General features: G+C 48.3%; 1 protein-coding gene across 1 annotated transcript in view; it reads left to right on the top strand.

The window, feature by feature from the left end:
- The first annotated feature begins 3,843 nt into the window (after window positions 1-3,843).
- The window catches only part of SNTB1 (syntrophin beta 1), a 119,458-nt gene continuing 96,931 nt past the window's right edge, over window positions 3,844-26,370 (top strand). Inside the window, exon 1 of the mRNA XM_075415623.1 lies at window positions 3,844-4,459. Within this exon, the coding sequence (XP_075271738.1) occupies window positions 3,937-4,459 (523 nt within the window). The 5' untranslated portion in view covers window positions 3,844-3,936. The remainder of the gene's footprint in view (window positions 4,460-26,370) is intronic.

The following is a 26,370-nucleotide window of genomic DNA, read 5'->3' on the forward strand; positions in this document are numbered from 1 at the left end:
ACAGCTATAGAAAGGCTCTCTGGTGTCCTTGCCTTCTCCACCTGTAAGTGGGGTGGGAGCTGTGCTCCCTGCACTGCTGTCTGAGTGGCAAGCTTGCATACGTGGCCTTGCAATGGTTTTGCTGTCAGGACGCCAGTTTACTTACATAAGACTTGAACACTGACCTCTTTGCCTGAAAACAGGAGGAGAATACCCAAGAACAGGTGGTGTCCTGCCTCTGTCTCTAGTAGCCCCTCTAGTAAAGCTGAGCCTGAAGAACCTCGTCAGCATCACCGTCGCAGCCCTTTCTGCATGGCTTTTGCTGCATTTTTATCCTCGCGTGCATGCACAGACCACAAACCCCTTCTCCTCGCTTGGGCACCCAGGCAGTTCCTCAGACACCACCGCTGCGCTTCTGACCTGGACGTACTTTGGTGCTCCTTGTCCCGGGAGGCAGTTTCTGTGCTTTCCAACTCCCTCACTTCTTCCAGTTCACTGAATTGCTTCTTCCGTTTAGCCCCTGAACTTAAGGTGAGCCCACAGTCCCTCTGCAGATCAAAGACCTATTCAATTGCAGCTATTAGTATTATCTTGCTTAGCAAGGTTGTTCATACAGCACAAGTAAAAGGGGCCTTATCTAGTTCAGGCTTTCGCATGCTGCTAAAATACAAATGGTAAAAGACGATTATTTGACTTGCTTGAAAGGGTCCAATCTTCACAACAGACCCTTTCAGAAGGACAAGTGGTGGAGGGAGACTTTTGCTAAGCTTTGGCTGCACTGGAAGCCTTTCTGGTGACTGGAGATGTGAGCACGGAAATACCAAGGGCTCTGCCCATCCCACCACACATCCCGGCTTCCTCGCAAACAGTCACACGGAACACTGCAATTGCGGTGTGGGTTTTTACAGGTTATGTCAGCAACACCACTGCCAGGAGAAGCTTGTAGCTGAATTTAGGAGTCTGCACACTGCCGTGCACGAGGGACCAGCAGCTGACTTTGGAGTAACAGTTTTCCCTGTTGCCAAGCTGAGGGTTCAATAGCTGCACACCTGATTAAACACCTGTTTTTATCTTCTGTTCCTGCTCCTGCCCCACGGACCCGTAATTCAGAAAGTACCCTTGCAGGTGTGACTAGCAGACCTGAGGCAGGGCTGAGGATGGTAATGTTGGTGGGGGTACCAGAGGAGAAATCTCTAGGCTGCTGTTCTTCCTCCCCCTTAGTTCAGCAGCCAGAATTTGCTCTTGGGGTATGCAAAGACGCAGGGTACACAAACACAATTACGAGCCTGCACTCCTCGGACAGGGAAGCACAGACATCAGGTATCAATCACACTGTCTCCAGGCAGGGAGACAATCTGGAAGACTGTTTGCCTTGGGCTTGTGCCTTAGCGTCTACTACACTATCTTCTTTTTACTTTTATTTTCAAGATTAAAACTCACCTCTGTTTTCTTACAGCTCCAAGGTGAGAAGGAGCGGGGTGGAGAGGAGGCAATGAAAATGGCTATAAAGACTTTTCATACCAGGGACCAATATATTGGATGCTGGCCCTGAGAAACTTTATTATTTACCTCTGCTGGAATGGGAAAGGAAAATAGATGGAACAAGCACAGCTCTCAGATACACGCGGTGCAATTGTCTATACAAGGCAGTTCCATGGGAACCCCACCGGAGAACCAGACACACTCAGCAAACACGGCTGAGCTCATAGTGTGCCGAAGGAGAAGTGTCAGGCCCTAAACATTTCCTTTCCTTCCTCTACTACCTTTTCACAACAGGACAGAAACCTTCTGAATATTTTTTCCTTGTAAATTTTCCGAAATGACTTTAAAAAAATACTTAGAGACACACTTCCATTAGCAGCGGCAGCACTGATTCTTTACTAATTCATGAAGAAAAAATATTAAATAATTGGTAAGAGCTGATTCCTTGTGAAACAGAGACGCCCGATTTTATAACTCAGCCTAGTCACTTGAGCTTGGAGCTACACAGGAATGTGAGTGCTGAGGCAGCCGGCATTGCAACACCTGATTTTCGCATGGCTGTCCTTTGCTCCCCATCCTTCTGTCACCTACCTGAAGCTGCTGGAACCGAACAAGCACACTCATTCACTACGCCTGGCACCTGGGAATGGGATTTAAAAAAGCACCAACCCAAACATCCAGGGTTGTTGTACATGAGCTACCTAAATTAGCCAGTGAGAAATGCTGGAGAAAAATGTGTGCTACAGTCTCGCTCTGTCTAGGGCTTAGGTGCCTTGTTCAGGTTTAGCGGGACATGCTTCTTTTCATTCTGGATTCTCAGCCCTGAAAACTTAATTATAGCTTTTCACCTTGCATTAATTAACATGAGAAATGAAGACACCTCTGCGGTCTGCTTTTCCTCCGCCCACCCGTTATCCTTGAATAACCCATCGCCTGTGGGCTCCCGCTCTCCCTAGGCGCAGGGTTGCATTCCCACCAGGGAGGAGGGACCCACGTGCAGCCTGGGTGAGGCTGCAGATGAAGGAGGGCTGGGGCCTCCTTCTGCTATCTTTTGGAGGGAAGGGGATGGGTTTTGTGTTGCCCAGTGCAAGTGGCACGGTCTGAGAGACCCTACTAAACCAAGGCAAGCTTGTCTGGGATGATCCCATGTGTAGGTCCCACCCACGCTGAGGCGGTGAGTCCCAAGTTGCCCAGCTCACGCTAACCTGGGGCACTTGTGGGTACCTGGGAGCAAACCCCTGGTGTCAGAAATGCACAGCACCACTTCAGAGCCGAGCAAGGTACCGCGTTTAGGGATCCAGGTGACTCACGTGGCCAAACTGAGTGCGACTAGTAGCCTCACTAGCCACCCCAGCCTCCCCAAAGTGTGGGTCCCACATACACCAAACGGTCTGGAACTGATGGAGTTTTCAGCCCAGCTTATGAAGGAGTCGGAGCTGCTCTGGAAGGAGCAGAAACAAAGGCAGCCCAGGAGGTGGTTGGTGTCTGTAGAATCACCAGCCCTGCTGGTGGCACCTCCAAACTGGCAATGGCAAAGCTTTGTCCTCTCCGGTGCTGGAGTCGGAGCTGCGAGCCCCTCTTCAGGCACTGGGTTGCCTCCTAGGAGGAAAGTGAGCACAGGAGCAGCTGCAAATGAGTCCCCCACGGGCCTTAAAAATTTGTAATCAAAGAGCAAAGGAAACAGTTTCAAAACGTGCAAAAAGTATCCATGACCATCCCTTGTTGCCTTCGTCCCACGAAGCCGTGAAGCCACCTGGATTCCCTTTTCAACGCAGTGGAAATTCACAAATTCACAGAATTACAGAATGGTGGTGGCTGGAAGGGACCTCTGTGGGTCATCTAGTCCAACCCCCCTGCCGAAGCAGGGTCACCTGCAGCAGGCTGCACAGGACCTTGTCCAGGAGGGTCTTGAATATCTCCAGAGAAGGAGACTCCACAGCCTCCCTGGGCAGCCTGTTCCAGTGCTCCGTCACCCTCAGAGGGAAGAAGTTCTTCCTCATGTTCAGACGGAACTTCCTGTGCCTCAGTTTGTGCCCATTGCCCCTTGTCCTGTCGCTGGGCACCACCGAGCAGAGCCGCCTCCGTGCCACCCACCAGCTCTAACCCACTTCACACAGAAGTCTCTGGGAAGAGCAAAGCCGCCCTTTCGCTAACGCCTCTCCCCCGTCCCCCCCGGTCCCCCGTCACCGGACGCCCCCACACCGCGGGCCGCGGGACGGCCCCAGCTCGGCGCGGCGCGGCGCGGGGCGGGCCCCCCCGGCCCCGCGCATCCCCGCGCACCCTCGGGCGGGCGGTGCCGCCAGGTGCGCCCGCCCCGTCGCGGCCCCGCGGGAGGCGGCCGCGGCTGCTGGCCCCACCCCGCCGCGCCGGGAGCTCGCCGCCCCCCGGCTGAAGTCCGGTGCCGCCGCGCCGAGCCGCGCCGAGCCGAGCCGTGCCGGGGGTGCCGTCACTCGGCGCTTCCAGCATGCTCCCAAGATGGCGGTAGCGGCGGCGGGCGGCGGCGGGGGCGGCCGGGCGCAGCGCAGCGGCTGGCTGGAAGTTTTGGTGCGGGAGCGGTGGCACAAAGTGCTGGCCGACTTGGGCGGCGAGGCGCTGGTGCTGAGCGGCGAGGAGCGGCCCGACGGCGCGGCCCACAACGGGCTGGGCGGCGATGGGGCGGCGTGCCGCGGGGCCGAGGGCGGCGGGGGGGCGGCGGCGGTGCGCACCGCCTTCACCGACCCCCCCGAGCAGGTGCCCGAGGCCGTCTCCAACAAGAAGCGGTGCGTGAAGGTGCTGAAGCAGGAGATGGGCGGGCTGGGCATCAGCATCAAGGGGGGCAAGGAGAACAAGATGCCCATCCTCATCAGCAAGATCTTCAAGGGGCTAGCGGCCGACCAGACCCAGGCCCTCTACGTGGGCGATGCCATCCTGGCCGTCAACGGCACCGACTTGCGGGATGCCACGCACGACGAGGCGGTGCAGGCGCTCAAGCGGGCCGGCAAGGAGGTGCTGCTGGAAGGTAGGGGCCGGGCGATGGGGATGGGGATGGGGGGGGGGGCTGCGGACTGCCCGGCAGCCGCGGGAGGCTTTGGGGCAGCTCGGCTCGGCTGCCAGAGAGGGGGTGAAGAGCTGCCCCCCGTGCTTCCCGCACCACTTTCCAGCAGGGAGAGCTGATTCCCCCCGACCCCGAGCCGCGCCGGGACACCCGACGGCAGGCTTTGAGAACGGAGCCCCTGGGGAAGGGACGAGCGGGCTGCCGGGGAGCTGGGCTTGAACTTTCTGCCCTGCTGTCGGCCACGGCAGCCCCCCGGCAGCCCCGTCGGTGCGCGGCCGCCGAGCCCCCCGCAGCCCCGTCGGTGCGCGGCCGCCGAGCCCCCCGCAGCCCCGTCGGTGCGCGGCCGCCGAGCCCCCCGCAGCCCCGTCGGTGCGCGGCCGCCGAGCCCCCGCAGCCCCGTCTCGGCTCGGCAGGGGGTCGGCTCCCGGGCGGAGGGCTCACGGTGGGAGCCTGGCCGAACCCTGCCGGGGCGAGGGACCTTCAGAGTCTGCCTCCTGGACGTTTTCAGCCCAAGAAACGTGGGGGGAGTTGCGTGCTGGGAGAGGAGGGGTTAAGGAGCGAAGGAGCCCCCTCGGGCCGTGAGCGAAGGGCTTGGGGGACTTTTCCTGAGCCGGGTCGAACGCCCGAAACCTCCCGCTGTCCAATTCTTCCTTGCCCCCTTCCACCACCCTGCTCCCAGCTGGAGAAGAGGGGGAAACAGAGTCTTCGATGAAGCTGGCGGTGCCTCACTGACACGTTCCCCGTCCCTGCAAAGCAGCGGCTTTCGTTTCCTTTCTCCAGGGTGACCAAAACAGTTTTGTAAGAAGTAGCCTTAGAAACTGAGCTCGGAGTAAGGAGCAGCCGTTGGTGTGTGTGGAGGAGGTGTGGAGGGAGGTCGTGCCCCCGGAATGGGTCAGATGTTGGGGAAGGCATGGGCAGAAGCAGAGCCAGGTTCCCCAGGACGAAGGCGTTTAATCCTTGTCTTCTCACAAGTGCTCCACCTGAGAGAGCGAGCAGCTTCAGAAATGCCCTTGATGTGTGTTTGATGAAGTGATTATGTATTTGCCCAGAAGTTCATTAAACCAGAGGTCAGTGGCATCTGAGCCATGCTGCTGCTGCGCCTTCTTCCCCTGTGCCATCGCCTTCCTCCCAGCCACGGGCGCTTCTTCCCCCTCGCTGTGCCTGTAGCCTTTTCGGTACCACACGTTTTTTCACGTGTGTCTTTTTGGTGCTTATTCTGAGGAGCAAGGAAGGTGCTGCGGGGGGTCAGGAGGTGCAGCTGAGGGTCGGCCGCCAACAACCAGCTATGGCACAAAGTTAGAGAAAAAGTTTGAGGGAGAGGGAAGGTGAGAGAGTATCATCCCCAGTAGCGTGTGCTGCTAAACTATTTGGTGTTGTCCACATGACAGTGAAAACTGCGCAGGAGTTAGTGCCCGGTGGGGTTTTAAGAAGCTGAGAGTGGTTGTGTCTCCCCTCCCTGCGTGTCCCATGCTACTCGTGGGACTGAAGCGCGTCTCGTCCTCCCTCGCTGCAGCCAAACTGCTCACAGATACCCGTGAAGTCTTACTATGAACTTCTCTTTGAGGTCTGGACTGAGGCTGTTGCATCTAAACTCTGTCACGGTTTTGTTTACTCAGTTTAAAGGCCTGCTGGGGTGCAGGCCGGGCAATGGCTGACCTTTGGTGTGATCTAGAGAGTAACGTACATAGCTCTTGCAGTAGCCTCAGTCCCTCCGAGTGGTGCCTGCAGTAACATCACCCGAACACACTGCTGCTGTACGAGTCTTAAGAAACCTCCGTTTTCTTCCCGGTAGGAGCGGAGATGAAGCTGTTTCAGCGTGGACTCTTAGCACCCTCCTTCACTCCTTTCATCGTCCCAGCTGGTTTTTTGCATTTCTTTGCTCTGTGAAGGCTGATGCGCCTCGGTGGTTGTTTCTGCGATTGAATTTGTAATTTGTGAATCGAGAGCACATTTCAGTAGTCATCCCTAGGCAGACTTAAAATATTCTGACACTGAACTCGGTATTTTGTCCTGCCTTTCCTCTTGCTGCTTCAGCAGAGTGGCCGAGACGAGAGCTGGCCGCGGCGTTGCCCGGGAGGCACTACTCCCTTCGGCAGGGAACCTCTCGACGTGAGCGGCTTGTGGAAGCAGGCAGTTGAGAACAATTCTCTGCGATTCAGTTTCCCACTTTGAAGCTCTTACTTCAGTATCACAGTCTAAAACGGTCTTTTTATTACTAAAGGAAGGAAAATCCAAAAGTTTTTTTCCCTTTTGAGTATAGGAGGGAGAGCCTTGATTTTCCTTTCCTTCCAGACGATAGGAATTTGCCATTTCCTGACTTCTCAGAGCGTTCTGGATTGCAAAAAGCAGCCTGTGCTGGGGCAGGGCAAGACCCCTGCGCAGCTCCTCGCTAGCATCTTTCTCCAATTAACAGAGCACTGCCAGCATGTGCTTCCAGGGTCAAAACGTCACGTTACAGTTTCAGGGAAATTCTGAGACTTGTTTGTGGCTTCCAGACCAGAAAAGCCGAATTTGCTTGGGTGTGGTTGCAGAGGGGTGGCAAGGTGCTAGGCACGAGGGGCACCTTTCCCCGCGCGACAGGGCTCTGGGCACTGCCCAACGCCTTGTGCGTCCCTGGGAAGGGTCTTACGGTGGAGTATTTCCTAGAGGCGGTCGGCCGTGAAGATGTGGTCAGTATGGCTCAGTAGACCCAACATCAGAGTGTTGGAGCCGGTCTGTTAGTGTCCTACCTAAAACTGCTTGCTCAGTGAAATGAGGCGTTTACCAGCTCAGCACTGAACTGTAGCCTCTCCTGCATTCCTGTGCAGGGAGGAAGGGAGGGGAAAATCCCTTTGCACCGTGTGTGGGCGGCTGGGCTGGCACGGGGGTGGGTGGCGGGTCTGCGGACAGGAGAAGGGATGGGGCAATGCTTCGTTTTAACACTCGTCCTTTTTGCTGCATTGATCGCTGTCTCTGACCTGGTGGACACGGAAATTATTTGCTGAAGGGTTGGGGGGGGCGTAGCTGCAGTAGCTTTGCTGGTATGGGGTGGCACAGCTGTAAAGCCCAGTCGGAGAGGTCCTACTCTAACAAATTTAACAGGCATCCTGGGTTGTTCCGTCTTCTCGTTTTCCATCCCTGAAGGACGTCGGTCTGTCGCAGTCCACACTTGTATAGTCCAGCTTCTAAGCTAAAGCTGTGTAGATCGGTTCCTTCTTACAGGTCTGCTCTGTGGGGTTGGCCAAGGTGCCTGGAAAGCAGGTGGGATTTGATAAATGGAAGTGAAATAAGGCAACAGGTGACACTGCCATAGGAGGAGCTGTAAGGCAGGAAGGTTCAAGGGAAGGAGGTGGTGGTGAGGAAGGACTGGAGCCATAAGAAACCCTGCTCTCTCCTCGTCGGCAGGGATGGAACTCTTCTGCCTGCAGGGTTAAATTTCCTGTGAGCTTTCCGTCACAACTTGGGCTTGGGTGCAGGGGAGCAAAGCAGCCCGTGAGCAGGGGCAGAGGAAGCGCTAGTGTTGGGCCTGTTGGCCCTGGGTGGCTTCTTAGGTGTTCAGTACATCAGGACGGAGCTTCTCGCCAGCGCTCATGAGCGCAAAGAATTTCCTGACGTGAGAGACGAGACAGTCTTCTTGCACAGTGCATATTTGCAGGCATGGAAGGCAGCTATAATTATCATGGCAGCTATTGTTTGTACATATAATTTCCCCGCGGTTCTGTTAAATTGGGTCTTCTTAAATAAGCACTTTGGAAAATCAAGCAGCCCCTCTTGTGCCGTGTGAAGCACATTGCATTCAAGTGACTCTCAAGACACAAAAGGTGTTTGTTTTTATCGAAGCATTCTAGATGAGAGCAGTCCCTTGGCATGCTCTCTAACCGAGCTGGTTGTGCTGTATTCGTATTCGCTATGTGTTTGGTGAAAAAATGAAAAATTGAAGTAAGCCTGCGCTCACGTCAGACAGGACTCGTCTGCAGGACACTGTATTTGGATGTGAAGAAAAAAAACCACTACATTAGTGTGTTTTCGCTCGCAGGCTGCAGGGTATTTTTTTAGATTGCATCACTTCCTAACTTGTTAAATGTGTGTGGACGAGCTTCTGGTGATGACGGTGGCAGGTCTGCAGTGGGAGAAGGAGCATCTTCTTAGTGTTACTCGTTTCTTACTGATTTTGAGTGATTCTCGGTTCTGCTAACACAATTGCAAGGCAGGGGTCACGGCTCTCTTGAGAAGTGGTTCTCGCAGCCTCTCTGGGTTTGCAGAAATTGCCCACAGAGAGGCAGCCCCCTCCATAGCGAATTTTAGCATATGGATGGTAGACCTACTCTTGGGAGTAATCCACAGCTTTAAAGCAATGTAAGAGTAAGCATGGCACAGTCTGTGCTGTAGTAACACGTGTTATTTCCCAAGCAATATTTCTGTAAGAATTGTAAGAATTCTTCCCTTGCTACCTTTTTTAGTTTTTCCTTGGGTGAAGCAAAGCAATTCTGCCTATTTGAATTACGTGTTGAAATAGTGTAAAATAGGCACGAGCTACTTGTTGGCTGTATTATTCTATCTTATCTATGTTTTCGTGTTTCTTTCAGTAAAGTAGTGACTACAGGAGATTTCTGGGGGTTAACAAAATACAGTATTTATCCAAGAGTGTCTCTTGCAAGTGTAGGGGAAAAATGAGGCACAGGGCACTTATTAAGTGCCTACGTGACATAATTACTCACTACAGTCAGGGCTGTAAATCTCACTGATTGCAAATTGTATGCATAGTTACCCTTTATGCTTCCAGTAAACGAATGGAGAAAAAACACTTTTTTTTTTGGTGCCAGCAAATATGCAGTTAGGGAAATACTTTGCACTTAGAGACTATACCACATTTCATAGCCTGTGTAGCTGCCCTTGGCACACATCAGTTTGAAAGTGAAATTGAAAGGGAAAGGAGCAGGTAATCTTATTCTCGAGAATACCAGGACTCAGCAGTCCCCGAGAATCTCCGTTTTGATTGTTTCAGCTGCCTGCGGCTGATGGGGAAGCTCGAGTGGGAGCACTTGACGTGTCTTTCATTGATTAGATTAGATTACAGGCTAATTTAGCAGTCCAGACAGTCTGTATCACCTTTCAGAGACAAGAATCAGTACATCCTCTTTGCAGTAAATCTGGCACAAGACCTCCTTCTCAATTACTGTAAAGAAAATAAGGCAGTTGTGGGGTAACACATTCCTGGATTGATTTGAACCAAGTGCAGGGTTCCTCCTCAGCCCCCCTACCTTGGAAATCATTCTTCCTTAGGACTTAGTACCAGCTCCTCAAGGGTGCTTAGAAGATTAAATATGTCTAGGGATCTGGGATTCAATTGCGCATTCAGAGTCTACATGTTAAGTATCATTAGGAAAAAAAGCATTTTTTAAAATCCCAGCAGTAATTCCTTTGTGGAAAATTAAATTGAAAACTTGGTATAACTCTTTGAAGAATCTTTAAACCATTAGATAGAGTAAAATTGAAAGCTGAAGGCTTTTGCTGTAGTTAATGAAACGGTGTTTGTATCTTAATTTTGCCATGGCAGATGCTTTTTCACCGAAGGCCCATCCCACCCTCCCCGGAAGGCTTTTTTACACAGGTGATCGCCAGCGGCACTGGCCTCTCACCATCCCTGCTGCCCGCGGGCTTTGGGTCAGAAACGGTCCCTGAGGGAGCTGGAGAGGTGTCTCTGTAATTCAAAGGAGAGTTTGGATGTGGAGCAGCCCAATACAGGTGTTAATCCCAATAGGTTGATGGTTTCAGGTATAGATTGGGAAAGATTTTTTTTTGTTTTCAGCTTTCTTAATCTCACTGTTTCTGTAACACGTGGTGTGGAGCTTCTCCTGGTAGTAATTTGTCTGTAAATTTGACTTTACATTTGTGTGCATTCAGAGTTCTTAAGTCTTGGAGAGTTTACCATATCTATTTGTAATCTGTTCGAGTGGTCACTTACTTCTAGGCTTTAAGAACACATTATTTCCATTCCATTTTTCTAATTTAGATTTCTGATCATAGGATTATTTTGTACTTTATTCTGCAAGATTATGTTGCCATGGCTACTTGTTAGAATTGGACAGCTACTTCAGTAGAAGGGAAATTGGAGGAAACAGTAGTTCAAGAGAGCAATATCATACGTAAACGAACAAAATGCGATGGGAACAAAGCTGTCCTCGCAGTGCATGGGAGACTCTGGCTTTCCAAGCCTGAAATAATTCTTCAAGCATCTCAGAAAAATAGTCGGGGAAGAAGGGATGGTAGCAGTGAGTTACTAGAACATGCAAAAAGTATTTTAACTATACATCATATAGGGTTTGCGAGTAGCCTATGTAACAATTTTGCTAGCCTTGATGCGGTGGGTGAAGGAGAGCAAGATTCACCTCTCTTACCCCTTCCCGACTCCCCATTGGTCTCGCTACAGCGGCTGGTGTGAAGAGAGCTCAGCCATGTCACCTCTCCAAACCTTCAACTATGTTGAGCAGAGAAAAATACTGCTGTCAGCATAAGCCACGTCTGTGCTAAGGGTCTTTGCCAGGACATCTGTGCTTAGAGCAATCAGGGAGAGCACTGTACTGTTGTGGCAGATTGGGAAAGAGTAGGAATAGTCTGTTTTGGCAGGGGCACAAAGCGCGTTGTAGGGATGGGAAGGAACATCAGGGGAGCGGCAGCATTTGGTACGTGTCTTGAGGAGCGTCACTGCAAGGAGGGAGTTAGAAGATGTTTGCGGTGAGGCATGGCTGATTTGGGGTAGAGAAGTTTGTGAGAAACTCCAAGGAAGTGTGGAGTGCTACTTGTCGCTCATGCTACGTGTTGGAAGGTGTATTATGAGCTTCCTTCATGCTTTTAAATAAACAGCTGTCAGCTGCTATTTTGCAGGGTCAAGAAAGCTGCTCTATGAGGCTTGGTCTCCATGCTTTAAAAGATGACTAATGGCCCTGCCCTCTGTGCCTTGCACTTGTGGAGGAGAGAGGATTCATTGCAGTTTTGGCATCCAGCATCTTGCGATGTCTCAGAGTCCAGCAACACTGAGTAATGACCTAGGACAAACAAGTTTTTTACCTAACTCTGCTTACAGGAGAAGTTGGGAAAAACCAAAACGGGTTTGTCCATCATCCACTTTTAGCTATCGAAATATACTTTTCTCCAGAACAGAAGTTAACAAACTTGCTTACAAAAGCTTTAATCAGCTGTGACTAGTCCTTCAGATTGCTTCACCCCTAGATACTGCCTTGCCATTGGGTTAGGTTTGTTCCTTCACGTAAATTAAATTAAGGGACGTAATTGCTGCATAACTCTTTGGCAGACTTAAATTTCCAGTTGGTGCTACTGTACACTTCTGTTACAGTCTGGCTTTAATTTTGTCTATCTAGAACTTGAACTACTGAACTGGTTACAGCTGCCGCTGTGTGCGTACTAAGGGCATGACACATTAGGACACTGCCAAAGCAGCACATCTGTATTGTAGCAATCGGGTAAAATGGAGTTCTTAATTGTAAGGAAATGAGCCAGAACAGTAGATGTGGAGAAACTGTCTGTGATTAGAAATGATTAACATACAGCACACTCCTCCTGAAAATGTGCAGCTTTTTGCTGAACTGCTGGATGTCGTGCTTGTTGGCACAGCTCTAAAAGTCATCGAAACTAAGGCTGTGGCTGTGTTTATTCCGCACTGCTCAGGGATGTTTCCCTCTAAAGATGACATGTATTCCAGCAGTGAGTCTGCTTCAGGCAGCACACAGGTGAGTAACTTGTGTGTGTGTGTGTCTGTGCGAGCAGCTTCTGTTCACTTTAATGACGTGCTAAAAAATGGTAAGTTCCTGGTATGGTGTAAGTATCCCAGAAACAGGATCCTTTTAACATAAAATTAAAATTAAAGAACTTTTTTTTTTTCTTTCCAAAAAGGACACTGTCATTATATAGATTCACTTCTGCCAAAGGAGGCACAACTTAATTGATTTATTCCAACAGATAATATGACCTCATGGGACTATTTATCAGCCTCATGTGCCCTTTCAGGCAAACAGGGCCATTAGTTAAGCTTTATGTTCCATTTGCCATAGGCATATTCTGCTGGTGCAACACCTGTTTTGGCTTTTAACATAATCAAGTAGTTACGAGAGCATATTCAAAGCTATACTGTGGAAATAAAATATCTCCACCCTTGTCTGAGTTATTTCAATAATAGCTGTTTCCAGGATGATTTACTATACTAACACGTGTTTTAACTGCCGTTGGCTCTGGTTCTGCAAGGGGAGCAAGAGGCAGCTGTCTGAAGATAAAGATGCTGGAGAGGTTTACTGTTATCCACCGTGTAGCTTATGAGGCTGCTTTAAGCTAATAGTATTAACTTAGACAGTGAGAATTTATCTGTTTATCTCAGAGTTTGGGCTGTAGTCACTGTGAAGCAGCCTGGAAGGACTGAGCCGCTAGTGGGGCTGGCAGGACGGCAGTGGCAGCCGTGGTTTCCCTCGTAGCAGGCAGCTTCCCGTTGGTCTTACTCTTGCCGGGCAGGAGCCAGCGGGATCCTTCTCTTGCTGACATGAAGCCAAAGCAGGGATTTAATTATTGGATGTTCAGGAGTGTTTTCCAAGAATGAAGTGAGCAGGATTTGCCTTCAGTACTTGCTGCTGGAATTCATTCTGAGTGGGGTTTTTTTTTTTATTTTTTGTTTTGGGGTTATTTTGTTGTTGTTTTGAGGATTTTTTTGTTGTTGTTGTTGGGGATGCTGTGGACAGAAAAAAAGGCTTCCAAATTACCCTTGTTTCCCAAAGAACACATTATCCTTGGTAACCATCTGCCCCTTTTCACTTATTTGTCCTGTCTCATGCAGTGGCAGTCTCTCCTGGTACGCAGCCCCCTCCGTCAACGATGCGTGGCTGGGATGGACGGTGTCTCCAGAGAACCTGCAGAATTCTTGCAGGATTACCTACCATATAAATACATACCTAGGCACTCAGACACATACCGTAAGATATATTCATATACATACTCCTGTAATGACCAGCCCCATCAACAGGCATTCCTTGTTTGGGGCTTGACCTTCAAATGTGCTTGAGGCCAGCATGGTTGTACCAACTTTAGGCTGCTGGGGCTTTGCCAGGTCTGGAGAGGCTGACCTGGTGTCTATGTCACCTGTAGAGTCTCTCCGCTGTGAGGGTGGCATGGTGGGTCCTCCTGGCTCAATACTGCGTGGAAAGACTTTATGTATCGCACCCCTGGGAAGCCTCTTCCAGAGCAGGGGATGTGGCTGGTTGTGAGCTCTGTTGAGGAAAGTCAGGAAGATGTGCGTACTGCAAGAGAAGGGGAGGGAGCTTCGAGCTGGAATGACTTGGATGACGACAGCAGGCTCTTTGTGAAAGAGTTCCAGGTGTTGTTACTGTGCTTTGCCTAAATTAAACCCATCTAGATTTTAGACGCTCAGGTAAATGGCTGGTCAAAGGGTTAACATAGCTCAAATTCTTCAGACAGCTAAGGAAGTCCTGAGCACCCTGGCAGGGAGAGACACAAGCGGCACTTAAAACCTGCCAACAAACCCCAGGCTGCTACAGATGCCACAGCTAATCTGCTTGAAGCCACTGTTGCTCTCATGGCTTCTGCTGCCCTCTGCTTTGCAGGGGTAGCAGCTGGGTTGCAGGCTGATGCCGGGATGTTTGTAGACACAGCTCTGTCTTCCTGTATTCTGTATTCCTGCCTTAAAAAAGGTGAAAAAAACTCATAGTGACTTCAGTCTGCTTCACATTTGGGGAACACTGGAGAAGTGTCCGGCCAAAAAGGCAATAAAAGCAACCAGCATTTTAATTCATGATGAATGCAAGGGAAAGCAACTAGTTTTAAGAAGTTTCCAGTCCATTCAGGGGACGGCTGTTTGTATAAATAAGCCAAACTTAAGTGATGTACAAGGGCAGGTCATAAAGAAAACATTGCAGTAACAAACTAGTGGAATTTCCACGCACATTAAAATCAACCCTGAAAGGCTCCATTAAGGAAAGCCATTAATTGAAGTTCTAAGGGATGGTGTATAAAATATCCCTGAAACTAAAAATGATCCTCTGTCAGTTTTATGTTTTCCTTTCACTGTGTTATATCTATTTTAATAAACATGTGGGATAGACTATCAAAAGAGCAGTGCTTTCTCTGTGAAGCCTTGAGGAAATAGATAGTGAGTCTGGGCATATTATAAATTTCACCCAATAAAAATAAACTTAAATTGATTCTGGGCTTTGCTTGTGTAAGGACTGCTGTGCTAGGACCATTCTGTGTTGATCTTGTTTTATATATATATATATATATATATATATAAAAATATATATATATATATATTTATATATATATATATAAATTTTCTGCTAGGCATACCTTGAAATGTTAGTATTTAATGCTTGAGTTTTCATTCAAGTACTGCCAGAGCTTTCTGTCTATGTGCATAAATAGTAGTGAGACCTTAGAAAGGACTCAAGGTTCATTCTCTTAAGAAAACATTGAGGAACAGATACCTTTTGTTTTTTGAGGAAGGAAATGAAAGGTTGATTTGAAAGCACACAAGTTTCTTTGGGAATCTTTATGATGTTTTAATTTGAAATGTCATTTCTTATTTAAAAAGAAAACAATTTGATTTCAAAAGGCTGATTTGAACTTGCTTTTAAAAACTTTTCGAAGTAGAATTTTCTATGTGGAATAGCAGAGAATTGCCCAATGTACCTTCTCCTTGTGGAAAACCTTTGCAATCATGTCACGTTCATCAGCAGGAAATTTTCATGGCCAAAATGTTTTGATCAACTCAATGGAGTAGTTTTTTCCCATTTTGTTAAAATATGTAGTTCATTTTTATAAGTGCAGGTATTTATTCAGCTCTTTGGAAACTTCAAACGTGCTGTTCTCCTGAATCACTTTGTTCTGTTACTTTTCTATCAATACGCACTTTGTACGGAGTGGATAAGGATGTATATATGGTATGAGCCAAGACAGATACGCTTCCAGTGGAGAAGTCACAAGTGATATATTACATGAATTCCCGTAAGACATTTACGTTTGATCTCCTTAGTCATAGTTCTGAGGGTACACTTCCTTGTTTCTGTCAAACTCACAGTAGAAGCCTTGAATACAGAGGGAAATGAGGAAGAAACTTCTCGAGTCTCTGAAACTTGCCTAAAATAGCTCTTCTAGGTGTAATTTTAATATCTCCTCAATGCAGCTGTAAATTAAATTGGCCCACTACCTTTTTAGCTTTTGCTGTATTGAAGACTTTGTGTAGAACTGTATGTATATGAAGGAATCAAAAGTGTTCATGAAACCGTAAAGAGCGGGAAATTATTTCTGTGGGGGAATATGCGCTGCATTATTTTGTTTCTTTATTTTCCCTTTGCTTTCTTGCTGTTCCCTATTGCATTGGCTGATGTTGGTTTAGAATTGCCTTTAAATGTAGCTGCTTAATCCAGAGCTGACCTAGCCCTGGTGTGGGCACAGCTATAAATATATATCTGCAATATGACATGGGCACAAGGTACAAGTGGGTACACACGTATAGCATACGCCATGAGCTTGCATGTGTGTCATGCATGCATTTGCTCATATCCCAGAGTCTGTTTGTTGTCAGTGCTATGTAGATTAAGTTAATTGTTCTATGAAAATGGAAATAAATAGAGGCTTGATTATACCTGCACTGAAGGAGTCTCTGGGTTGATTCGTTTGCTGGAGTGCTTCACAGGAGGCTGCACCTGCAATTTTGATTTTTCTCAGGGTCTGTGTTTCCACTTGGACGTCACTGTCCGTGCCTGGCTGTCTGCAGCTGAGCCTCCAGCAGCGAGCGGGCCATGGCCGGGCTGGTGGGGACAACCTGCCACCTGCTAGAGACTGCTGAGAAGGGAGAGTGAACATGGAGCAGAAGGTGGGAGAGTGAAAGCCGCCTCCTGTTCAAGTTGGCATGAATTTTCCCATTGATTTCAGTGGGATTAGGATATTTTTTAGCAGGCAATATTGACATGAATCGCTGATGGGGGAAAAATAATGCTGATGCAGCTTTATCCTGTCTCTGATACCTACTGCATTAATTCTGCTTTAAATTAATATGGACAGATCTTTGGTCCTTACTGGGTGTTGACTCACTTTGCTGGCTTCCTGCGTGGCTGAAAAGACCTGCTCGCAAGCATTTCTGTGAGGCCCTGTGTTAACCTGCTGCTTTGCTGTGCTTAGTCAACCTGGCTCCACACTCCCTCTCCTCAACCCTTTCGGTTTATCCCCCCTCCCTTCCCGCTCCCTCAAAGCCCGATGAGCAAAAGCATGGTAAAATAGATGTGGCAGCAGTTCAGTCTCTGAGTTCAGTCATTTTGTGCAATAATAATTGATTAAATGATTGTTGTTTCTTAATCTACTGTTCAGTGCTAATCGCAAAGGTTGAATAGTTCAGCACAGCCGGATCTGTGCCTGAGCTGTGGGTCTTTGTCTCCAATTAGAAAAGCATCAAAATGTTACTTCTGCAAACCTGCAAGGTTTTTCTTAAATTCCAGGGTGACAGAGAGACTCTATCAACAGCTTTTCAAAGGATGTTTTAAGTTTTCTTTCTTGTTTCGAGCTAAGGTCTGACCTCTGCAATAGCAAAGACACACTAAAAATAATGTTTAATTGGAGCAGGAAGCAGTCGTTGTTTTTGGAGACAACAAAAATGTAGTTTCAGGTGAAGGCTGGTTTGTAGAGTTATGTTTTTCTCCAAAAAGCTGCACTCAGCAGAAATTTGACTTCTTTCCTGTTGAACGGGAGGTTTGTAAGTGCCCTCCCGCCCTCTCTGTAGCACTGTCAATGCGTAGAGGGTTCTCCAGGAGAAATCAAGAGTTTGCTGCTGCCTTGGTGCCATCACAGTGTATGATGCCAGGCTGTGACAGATATTCTGGGTGTGCAGAGTACACCAAGCCCAAAGCCTCTGTGTGTCTTCCCCCTGACCCCACAACGCAGTGCTCTTCCCCCTGATTTTTCTGGGTATCATTCGCCTCCTTTCTGGCTTCTGACTGCATCATTTAGGATGTGAGGCAACATCAGATAAAGTTTGATGTTTATCAGCCTGATTATGCAGGAAGACCTGCAGTTGTAGCTGAACAAGTAATTGCATAATCAAAACATTAGCTTGCTGACTTCATCCCGCCTGGCTGCTGTGCGTATTGGAACGCCGGCAGATCCCTGCTGGGGATGAACGCTGTGTCCGGGCAGGCTCCATCAGCTGCTGATGGCCACCTGGCTGACAGCCAAACCGGACACTTTTCTTTATCTCTGAAGAGGTGCAAAGTTACAGCCGCAGTTTGGGAGTGATTGAAAAGTGATGGAATTGGTATCATCACAAGACAGTACATAAACTGCCAGCCTGCTGTATTTCGTGTCCGAGGTCTCGGGAGAATTTGGGTTAGCTCAGGAGCCCTGAGGTCTCCAGGTTGCCTGGAATGCAGCCCAATTACTGTGTGTTTTTTTCCCCTTTTAAATATAGGCATCATCAGAAAACACAGTGACTTGAAACTAACCCCTAATTTTAAACCTGTAATCATAGCTTTAGCAGAGTGTTGCAAAGAAAGCATTACATGAGTACCCAGGTAAAGTATAATTGGTTCAGAAAAGTCAAGTGAGACGCATCTCTGCAGTGATAGCTCCATGCTTTCTGAACATTGTTTGCTTGGTAAATGCTAGGAAAAGAATAATGTGAGTCTAATTCAACAGGTCTTTCAGCTGCAGTGCCTCTGGCATCGACTGCTCTGGGGTTCAGTGCTGGCTGAACGCTCCTCATGGTGCAGCCTGAGCCCTCTGAATAGTCCTGCTGAAGATCCCTATGAGATGCAGTGGCCAAGGAGGTTGAAGAGGACCTGTCATTCTCAGCTTGCTCTGGGGGGAGGTTTCCTTATGTCCCAGAACCACCTCCTACCATGTCCCTGTTCAGCATGGGAGGTGGTGGAGGGGACTGAGTGGCAAGGGGCACTGGCAGCCCCCTGGGCCAGCCTTCTTCCCGGCTGCCTGGCTGGATCCACGGCTCCCGTGCACAGGTACTCCCTGAAAGTGCTTGCAGAGCGAAGCTAGGTCACGCCGTCTCTTCAGCCTTTAAAGAAATGTTGTATAATAACAATATACGAAAATAACAATATATGAAACTATTCTGCTTCGCAGGCTGAAGTGGGGTGGGCAGGGAGCAAGGGCAGACAGAACGCTCCATCCAGTTCTCTGCAGTGTGTGTGTACGCTGAACTTCAGCGTGTGTAGGCTCCTCTCTCTGTCCCCCAGTTCTGTAACTATATAGATCCAGATGTCCTTTGCATACGTCAGATGTCTTAATTGATTTCATTGAAGCTAAGTTTGGGTAAGGCTAGGCAAGGTGAAGCCCCATGATTTTGTTTTTCTTCTCCCGTGGGTGTACGAGTGCTGATTGCGCTATATGAAGCTGCTTGCTGTCGAGCCTGTCACTGTTCAAGGTGAGGAGAAGAAGTGTTCATGTTTTTATTATCATTTTTCTCTCCTGACCTGCGCCGCACCAAAACAAACAAGCAAATGGTAGTGATTGCCAAGGAGAAAGGAACTGTTTTGCAGATCCTAGCTTTTTACGCTGGAAAAAAATGTAGCCATGTTTAAAGAGTGGCAATGTTGAATGTACAAATTAACCCCCAGTTTTCACGGTTGAGATTTTCATGAGCACTTCACACAAGTATTCTCAAAGTGCAACATTTTGAAATAATGACACTTGCTGGGAACAGTCTTTGGGGAAGCGGGGCGGCGCTGGCGTTTCTCCCCTTCGCCCTGCGACGCCAGCCTGTGTCAGACCAGCGATGGGAGCCAGCTGGGAGGACTGCGGCCAGCTCTGAACAGATCGGCCTTTGTGTCCCCAGCACAAACGCCCCTCTTCTTTCGGAGGGAATGTGCAGAACGGGTGCTGACCCAGCGCGGCCGGCTGTTTGTGGCTCGTCCATCAGCAGGAGAGAGACAAGTGCCTCCTCTGTGTCCCTGTTAAAACGCTGCTGCGGAGCGATCCGTCGAGCAGGCGCTTGAACAGTTCGAATCTTTGTAAGCCCAAGTTTACCATCGGCTGTAAGGTATTTCAGCTGTGTCACAGGGCTGCCCAAGGTGCTCTGCAGGGGTTTTCCCCTCTGGTCGAGGCTCAGAGCTGCTTCGCTGCCCCGATGCATGCAGCGGTGCCCAGCAGAGCCACTGCTGGTTCTTTCTTTTTTTGGCAGCTGAAGTCTTCAGGTGTTTAGTGGGACTAGCTCTTGTGGGAACAGGTGAGAAATGACTAAAGCCAGTAATAACCTCTGCTGTTGTTTGCTGCTTCGGAAGGTGTGCCCTCGTGAAATTTCAGAGGAGAGCTGGAGTTGATGCAAAGAGTCTAATTCTACCCTTTTCCTTTGTGTGATACCTTACGCTGATACTGTTGAAGAGCTTGGTATTTTTACTAGTCCTAAAAGTAAACTGTTCAACTGAAGTTACTTCCCAGGACCCAAGAGCTATTCAGTTTTTCCTAAGCATGGTGTAGCTTGCAGCACCTCTTACCTTCAGCAGCAGAGAGCTGGGATGTCTGGGACTGTAGTTTTGGGCTTTGCCAGTGTTGTTGGTGTAGCTCCTTTGGCTTTATCTCAATTACCCAGCAGAGGAGGAGGAGGAGGAAGACACTTAAAAGCTGTTGCTATCTAGAGCATTACTGACTCGCTGCATCAGCTGTTATTGCCTGTCCTCACTCCTTAGCCTGGCACATTGTAAGCTGCAGAGGTTAATTGGGCTGAAACTACCTGTGGCAAAGCGTGGAGTGTTTCCATCACCAGGGCCAATGCTTTTCACATGCTACCCACTGTGTAGGGAGTGTGGTTTGATGTCTGTATTTGCTAGTTGTGCTCCAGATCCTTCTGCTTCAGCTAATGGTATGGAACCAGCCTTGGGACATGAGCAGCCGTGAAGCTGGAGGCTACAGGAGATACGTACGCCACCTCCAAATGTTTTCTTTCTTTTTATTTACAGCAGTGGTGATGGGCTGTGAGAGGGGGTTCCAGCGGCTGGCTGCCAGGAAAGGCAGTATTATAAATGTCTAGTAATACTGACTAGAAATCGAGTGCTGAAGAAGCTTTGTGCTGGAGGCAAAGTCCTCTAGCTTTGTTCCTCTAGCTCACTTATTAGAGACTGATCCTTCTCAGCTTCTTTGTGGTTGTGGTCTGGGCTGGGCTTCAGCAAATAAAGCCAAGCCAAACATGTCTTTTCAGGCCTAGTTAGCTGGCATGTTTGCTTCTGGGTCATGGTGTTTGATGTTCATGCTGTAGAGGTAACAACGGAAGGGAAATGCGCTTATGATGCCTTGGTGTGAGGGCTCCTGGCCGTGGTCTTCCCTCTGGGGCAGGGCAGCACTGAACCAGCACAGTGTGAGACTGGGTTGGGGCTGGGATGCTATCACCACCCACTGATGTTTGTTACACCCTGTGGGACAGGAGGGAAAATGTCCCGCTGATACCATCCCTGTACCACAGCTGCCAGGGATATCTGTCTCCTGGGTGGTTTTAGACCTCGCTGGGCTCCCCGGCAGCATCCTGCAGCCAGACCGCAGCCCGGGCTTCCAAGTAGACTTTAATTTGCTAGCAAGAACTATCATAGTAATGGCTTAATATTTTTTTTAAAGGAGCTATGAAGTGGAGGACATTGTTTTAGCACTCAGGCTGCAGAAAAGAGCCCTTTACTTCCTAAATTTTTTACCTTCTTGAGTAATTGTGAGATGCTAACAGGGAGTGGGTTTTAACAACGATGCAGCGCTAGAGGCCACATGAAATGAAATCTTAATCTAGGCTCTCGTCAAGCTGTAAAAAGACATTTGGCTGTATTTTGAGGGGTAATGTATGGGATACAGTCTTTGCACTTAAAGGAACATTGTCTAATAGGTTTGGGCTTTTGGTTGAAAGGTTAAATCATTCTCCCTTTCCCTCTTTTTTTTTTTTTATTTATAAAGTGGACTTGTTGGTATTTTTCAGTGCTTCCTTTTGCTGGCTCTATACTGTGCTTTTTTACTGATTGTGGAGTGACCTTTGCCATCCCCAAAATCTTAATTTCTAATTCTGAGCATTAGAAGGTAATAGGCAGGGAAAGGTGCGTGTGATTTTGCTTTTGTTTTCCCCTTTCTTTGGGCTGTTCAGACTTTTAGAGAGGATTCCTCTTGGATTAGGCATTAAAGCCAGGCTGAGCATCCCTGCTCTCAGGATGGGCAGCAGAGAAACAGGCTGAGTGCTCCTTGGAACATGACACTCTCCCTCCTCACTTACTACAGAGATACTAGCTTGGCTTCCAGTCACACCTCTTAGGTGATTAAAGTTATGTGACATAGATCCCTCCCTTACAATGTTTTCCTGGCTTTTTGTTTGTAACCCAAGGATAGTTCTTTATTTCTGAGTTCTCCCTCCATTACATGGTTCTCCAGAATTGTGATCTTGAGAGGAATGCAGAATTTGTGCAGAGCAGAATACAACCCGAAGAGCACAAAGTGCTGCATAGCTTCATTGCAAGTAATATTAAAAAAACATGTGTATTGTTTGAGAATATTAGTGTGTAATTGCACTGTATGTTGGCCTTGGCAAGAAACTCCACGTCTTTGTGGTTGTACTGATTTAACTATGCAATGGTCATGCCAGAAGCAGATTATTTTAAAATGACATGGGCTAAGGTATGCTTCAGAAAAGATGTCATCTCTAATGCTTGTTTTTTTGGTGCAGGAGTTTGCAGAGCAGACTCGAAAGCGGTTGTGCTGGCAGAAGGGAGCCATGGACTCCAGCATGAGGCAGGAGAAGCGCTGAGGCCGGAGGAGGAACCCAGTGAGCTGGTTTCGTCGTTGAAGCCAATGTGTTGTGAAACCACAGCCTGAGCTGAGCGGGACTTTCCTGCTCTCCTCCCGGCCTTGGTGGCTTGTTCCTGCCCCTCCACCCGACCTCTGACAACTGCTTCCCTGTGGCCATGCTGTGCGTTGGGGTGCTCCAGGTCCCCAAGTCAGCTGCCTGAGTGGCAGCAAGGTCAGGGGAAGCTTGAGTCATCTGAGGTTACTTTTGGAGGACAGCTCATGTCTAAGATCCATGTAAAGCCGTTGTGAAACTGCATCTGTCGTGCTGAGGCTTGTCTTGTTATTGCCAACATGCAGTGGATGAAATCTGGCCCCGGTGAAACCAGCTTCAAACACTCAGTGATGGAGCAGGGCCAGGATCTCTCTTCATCTTGCAAATTGTGCCACAGTTGAAAAAAAACCAACCCTTTTTTTGGAAAGTGCCAGACTTCTGTGTGACAATCTTGAATTTCCAGTGTTAATTGTTGTCACCTACAAGTAAAAGTGTGCTTCTTGCCTGCTTTGTATTCTTCATATCCCAGCTTTTATATAACCTTGTGTTGCTGCATAAAGGATTGATATAAATCTTTCATACAGGCTGTCTCCTGGATTGTGTGTGGGAGTGGGAAATTCTGCAGAAGTTAAAAGTACCTGTCCGGAACAAAGGCTGGGTTGATTTGATAGTAGGAGGAATGATCTTACAGTTGAAATGAGGAGCAAGAGCCAGAAAATTAGAAACCCCCCACTACCTCTGACAAGTGAGAGAGGGACAGCCGAGTTTTGCGGTGCGCAGGAGCAAAGCACAGACTCAGCTGAGTTGTGCATGTTTAAAAGTTGATTTGGATTAAGGCAGGAAGGGAATCTGAAGTGCAGCAGCTTTACTTGTATACACCTTGCTTAGGGGATAAATGCATCTTATTCATAAGTGGGTTTATGTACAGATAATCCCTTAGTTCATGCATAGAGATGTCTTAAAAGCTTCAAGGTCCTGGGCATGCTAAATTTGGTCCATACTGTGCAGCTGATCACATATTAAGTGTGAGACTCGTGTGGTTTTTGTAGCGCTTGCATGTGTCTCAGATCTAGGTGACTACTTCTGTGCTAAACCCGGCCACACTGTGTTTGCTCTGCCTTGAGGCCGTTTAATTACATTGACTTTCCTACCCATTTCACAGAGCGATCACTGTTTGAGTTGCTTTGTGAGCTCTGCAACCTTTCCAAATGCTCCGGTTTATTTATATACGATTTTTTAAATAGATTATACCTGTATGTATTCAGTCCCTGCCCTTTTAGTAACCAATTTAATTTTTTTAACCTGTTGCTTATCACTTCCGTTGTTTATGCCTTCTTCCTTCCGAGTCTTGGTGACTCCAACCTAAATGTGCCGGTTCTTTGCACCTCTACCAGTATTTTGCTCTGTTGCCTGCTCTTCCAACATATTAATTAATCTTGCAATGCTACTCAGACTACCAGGTGTTGGAATGCTTGCAGACTTGCCTTCTTGGAAAAAGATATTTCATTTAAAACAAAAAATTCAGAATCGTAAGAAGCTTATCTTCATTAGCTAAATTAGAAAATTGTGAAGTGGTGCAAATAGGTGAGGAAAAAAGACGAGAAAAAATTGGGATTAGCAGGCTCCGATAGTGATGAAAGGATCTTGGGAACTCGACTCACTTCTCAGATTTTGCAAAGGGGTAGTGACGCTTAGGTTGGTTGCAAGACTGCCTGTCTCATGCCTGCAGAATGGCTTTAGATTTTCTTGTTCAGGACTTCAACCTTATTTCTTAGTGTGAGGCTGCTTTCCAGGTCCTTGCTCTGGCTCTTCCAGGAGATTCGGTTCTGCAACATGGAAATGCAGTTTTGCATGACCGAGAGAGACTTCAGTATATTGATCTGGGGTAGCTTAATGCGCTTGGAGAACTTTGAGTGTGGTTGCATTATGCTTAAAACTTTTCTAAAAGGTTGCTGCTGTGGTGCTGACCTCCTTCCACCCCCAGCTGTCTGTTCCTGACTCGTTTTTTCTGTGAGTTTCTAGGGGTCAGCTTCAGAGAATTAAAGCAGCAATAAAATGGGGATGTTGCAATGGCAGTGCAGCCCTGAGCTGTCCCTTACGTGAATACTTGTGCTTTTGCAGTCAGGCAGGGAGCTGGTTCACCCAGCTGAACATGAGCAGTGTGTTTTCATGTTGTTTCATCAACAGGGTGAAAAGGATTCCCTACTTGAGCATCTCTTCTGATGCCTTTGCTGGCTCTGGCCCTGCTTGCTTTGTGGTCAGAATTACTGAATGGCACCTGACTGCTTAGGCTTGGGCCAGTTCATAGAATCATTAAGGTTGGAAAAGACCTCTAAGATCATGCAGTCCAACCATCCACCCAACACCACCATGCCTACTAAACCATATCCCGAAGTGCCACATCTACACGTCTTTTTGAAGACCTCTTCCTTCATACGATCCTTTTTAACGTTTCTCCCCCAATATAGTGCCCTCAGCACAGCAGAGAGATGGCAAAGAGTGATTCATGGATAGGACCAAGAAGTTGGCCTGGCACTTCTGAAACCTGCTAGAGAAATCACAGTAACCACTGTCAGCCTGCAGCTGGAAAGCGTGGTTTGTGAGCAGCCATGGAGCACCTTGCTTTTGGTGGCAGCAGCCTGCTTCACGTGCTAATACATTGTTCTGGTTTGGTGGTTTTTTTTCTTTCCCCTGAACTGTTATGTTTTAGCATAGTATCAGTTTATGTGAAACTTTCAAATTCTGGGAAAGTACAAGAAATGAGAACCATAGTGTCTGAAACAGTGACTAACTCCTTTTTTGGGGGGCTTATTTGAATTAATGTACATGATTAAAAAGTACTAGAACGGGGAGGCCATGGAAAACCCTGGCTGCCAATAGCCCAGACGACATCTCTCCAAACTCCCGGTGTGGGCAGATGGACTGTGACACCTCATGTGTCCCTTTCCATGCTATTTTTTCATGGTTTTTGAGAAATATGCACAAAAGCTTCCCCTTTGGGAGAGAACTGAACTGCGTCAGCCCTTATCAGAGGCAGCCTCAGCAAGGAACTGGCCGTTTTCTGAGGCTTTCTATGAGGACACAGCCAGCGGTGAAGGCAGCAAACCTGGAGATTGTCACGGCTACATGAGTTCCTGGGCTTCAGGTTGCCTTTTAAGTATCCCTAAACAGTGTTAGGCTGAGTGCCCACGAGAAAGTGCATGGTGGAGGCAACCAGAAAACCTGCAGGGAACTTTGCATGTAGAGCAGGTGAATGGTGGCACAGTGTCAGAGTTTATCTTAACACTTTATGCAGTGAAATCAGCTGGTAAAGTCACCTTATCCCGCCTGGATGAGGCCCTGTGCAGCCTGCTGTAGGTGACCCTGCTTCGGCAGGGGGGCTGGACTAGATGATCCACAGAGGTCCCTTCCAACCTCTACCAGTCTGTGATTCTGTGGTTTTCCCCTCCTCTCTCCTCGCCTTCTCCTCCACTCCCCGGTCCCCAGCGGTTGGTGTGAGCTGCCAGCGCCCCTTTTGCTCAGAGGGGTGTGGGGTGGCACTGGTGCTACTGGGATGGAGAGTGTGGCACAGGGTGAAGGTAGAGAACCAGACTGAATATTGGGGCTTGGAGCACCCAGAAAGATGATTTTTTTGCTTTCCTTTTCTTTTATATGTGAGTATCAAATCTTTCACGCTGCATCTCTACATGTATTCCTGTAGTTGTTCTTGCTCTTCCAGGCTCTTTTAGCTGGCTATGAAGGCTCACTTCTCTAGACCTCACAAGCATTTATCTCTCATCTTTCCTTCCCCCTTAAACTTTGCTTTTTTCTTTCTTTTTTTCCCCCCTTCTTTAAGCTAGCTCTGGTCTTGGTGCTTAGGGAGCACTTGTTGATACAAACCTTTGTTTCTTTGCTTTCCTGAAGTTGCACCTTCCCTGAAAAGCAGAAGACCCTTCCTTGGCTTATCAACTTTGTGCATTAGTTACAGAAGCTCCTCACCCAGTTTTAGCGGTGGGGCAAACCCAGGTCTCGGCTTTAGTGAGGGCAAACCCAGGTCTCAGCTACGCCTCTCTCACCTCCTCGGAGAGGATAAAGC

The sequence above is a fragment of the Opisthocomus hoazin genome, chromosome 3, assembly GCF_030867145.1.
Source record: "Opisthocomus hoazin isolate bOpiHoa1 chromosome 3, bOpiHoa1.hap1, whole genome shotgun sequence".
Taxonomy (NCBI): Eukaryota; Metazoa; Chordata; class Aves; order Opisthocomiformes; family Opisthocomidae; genus Opisthocomus; species Opisthocomus hoazin.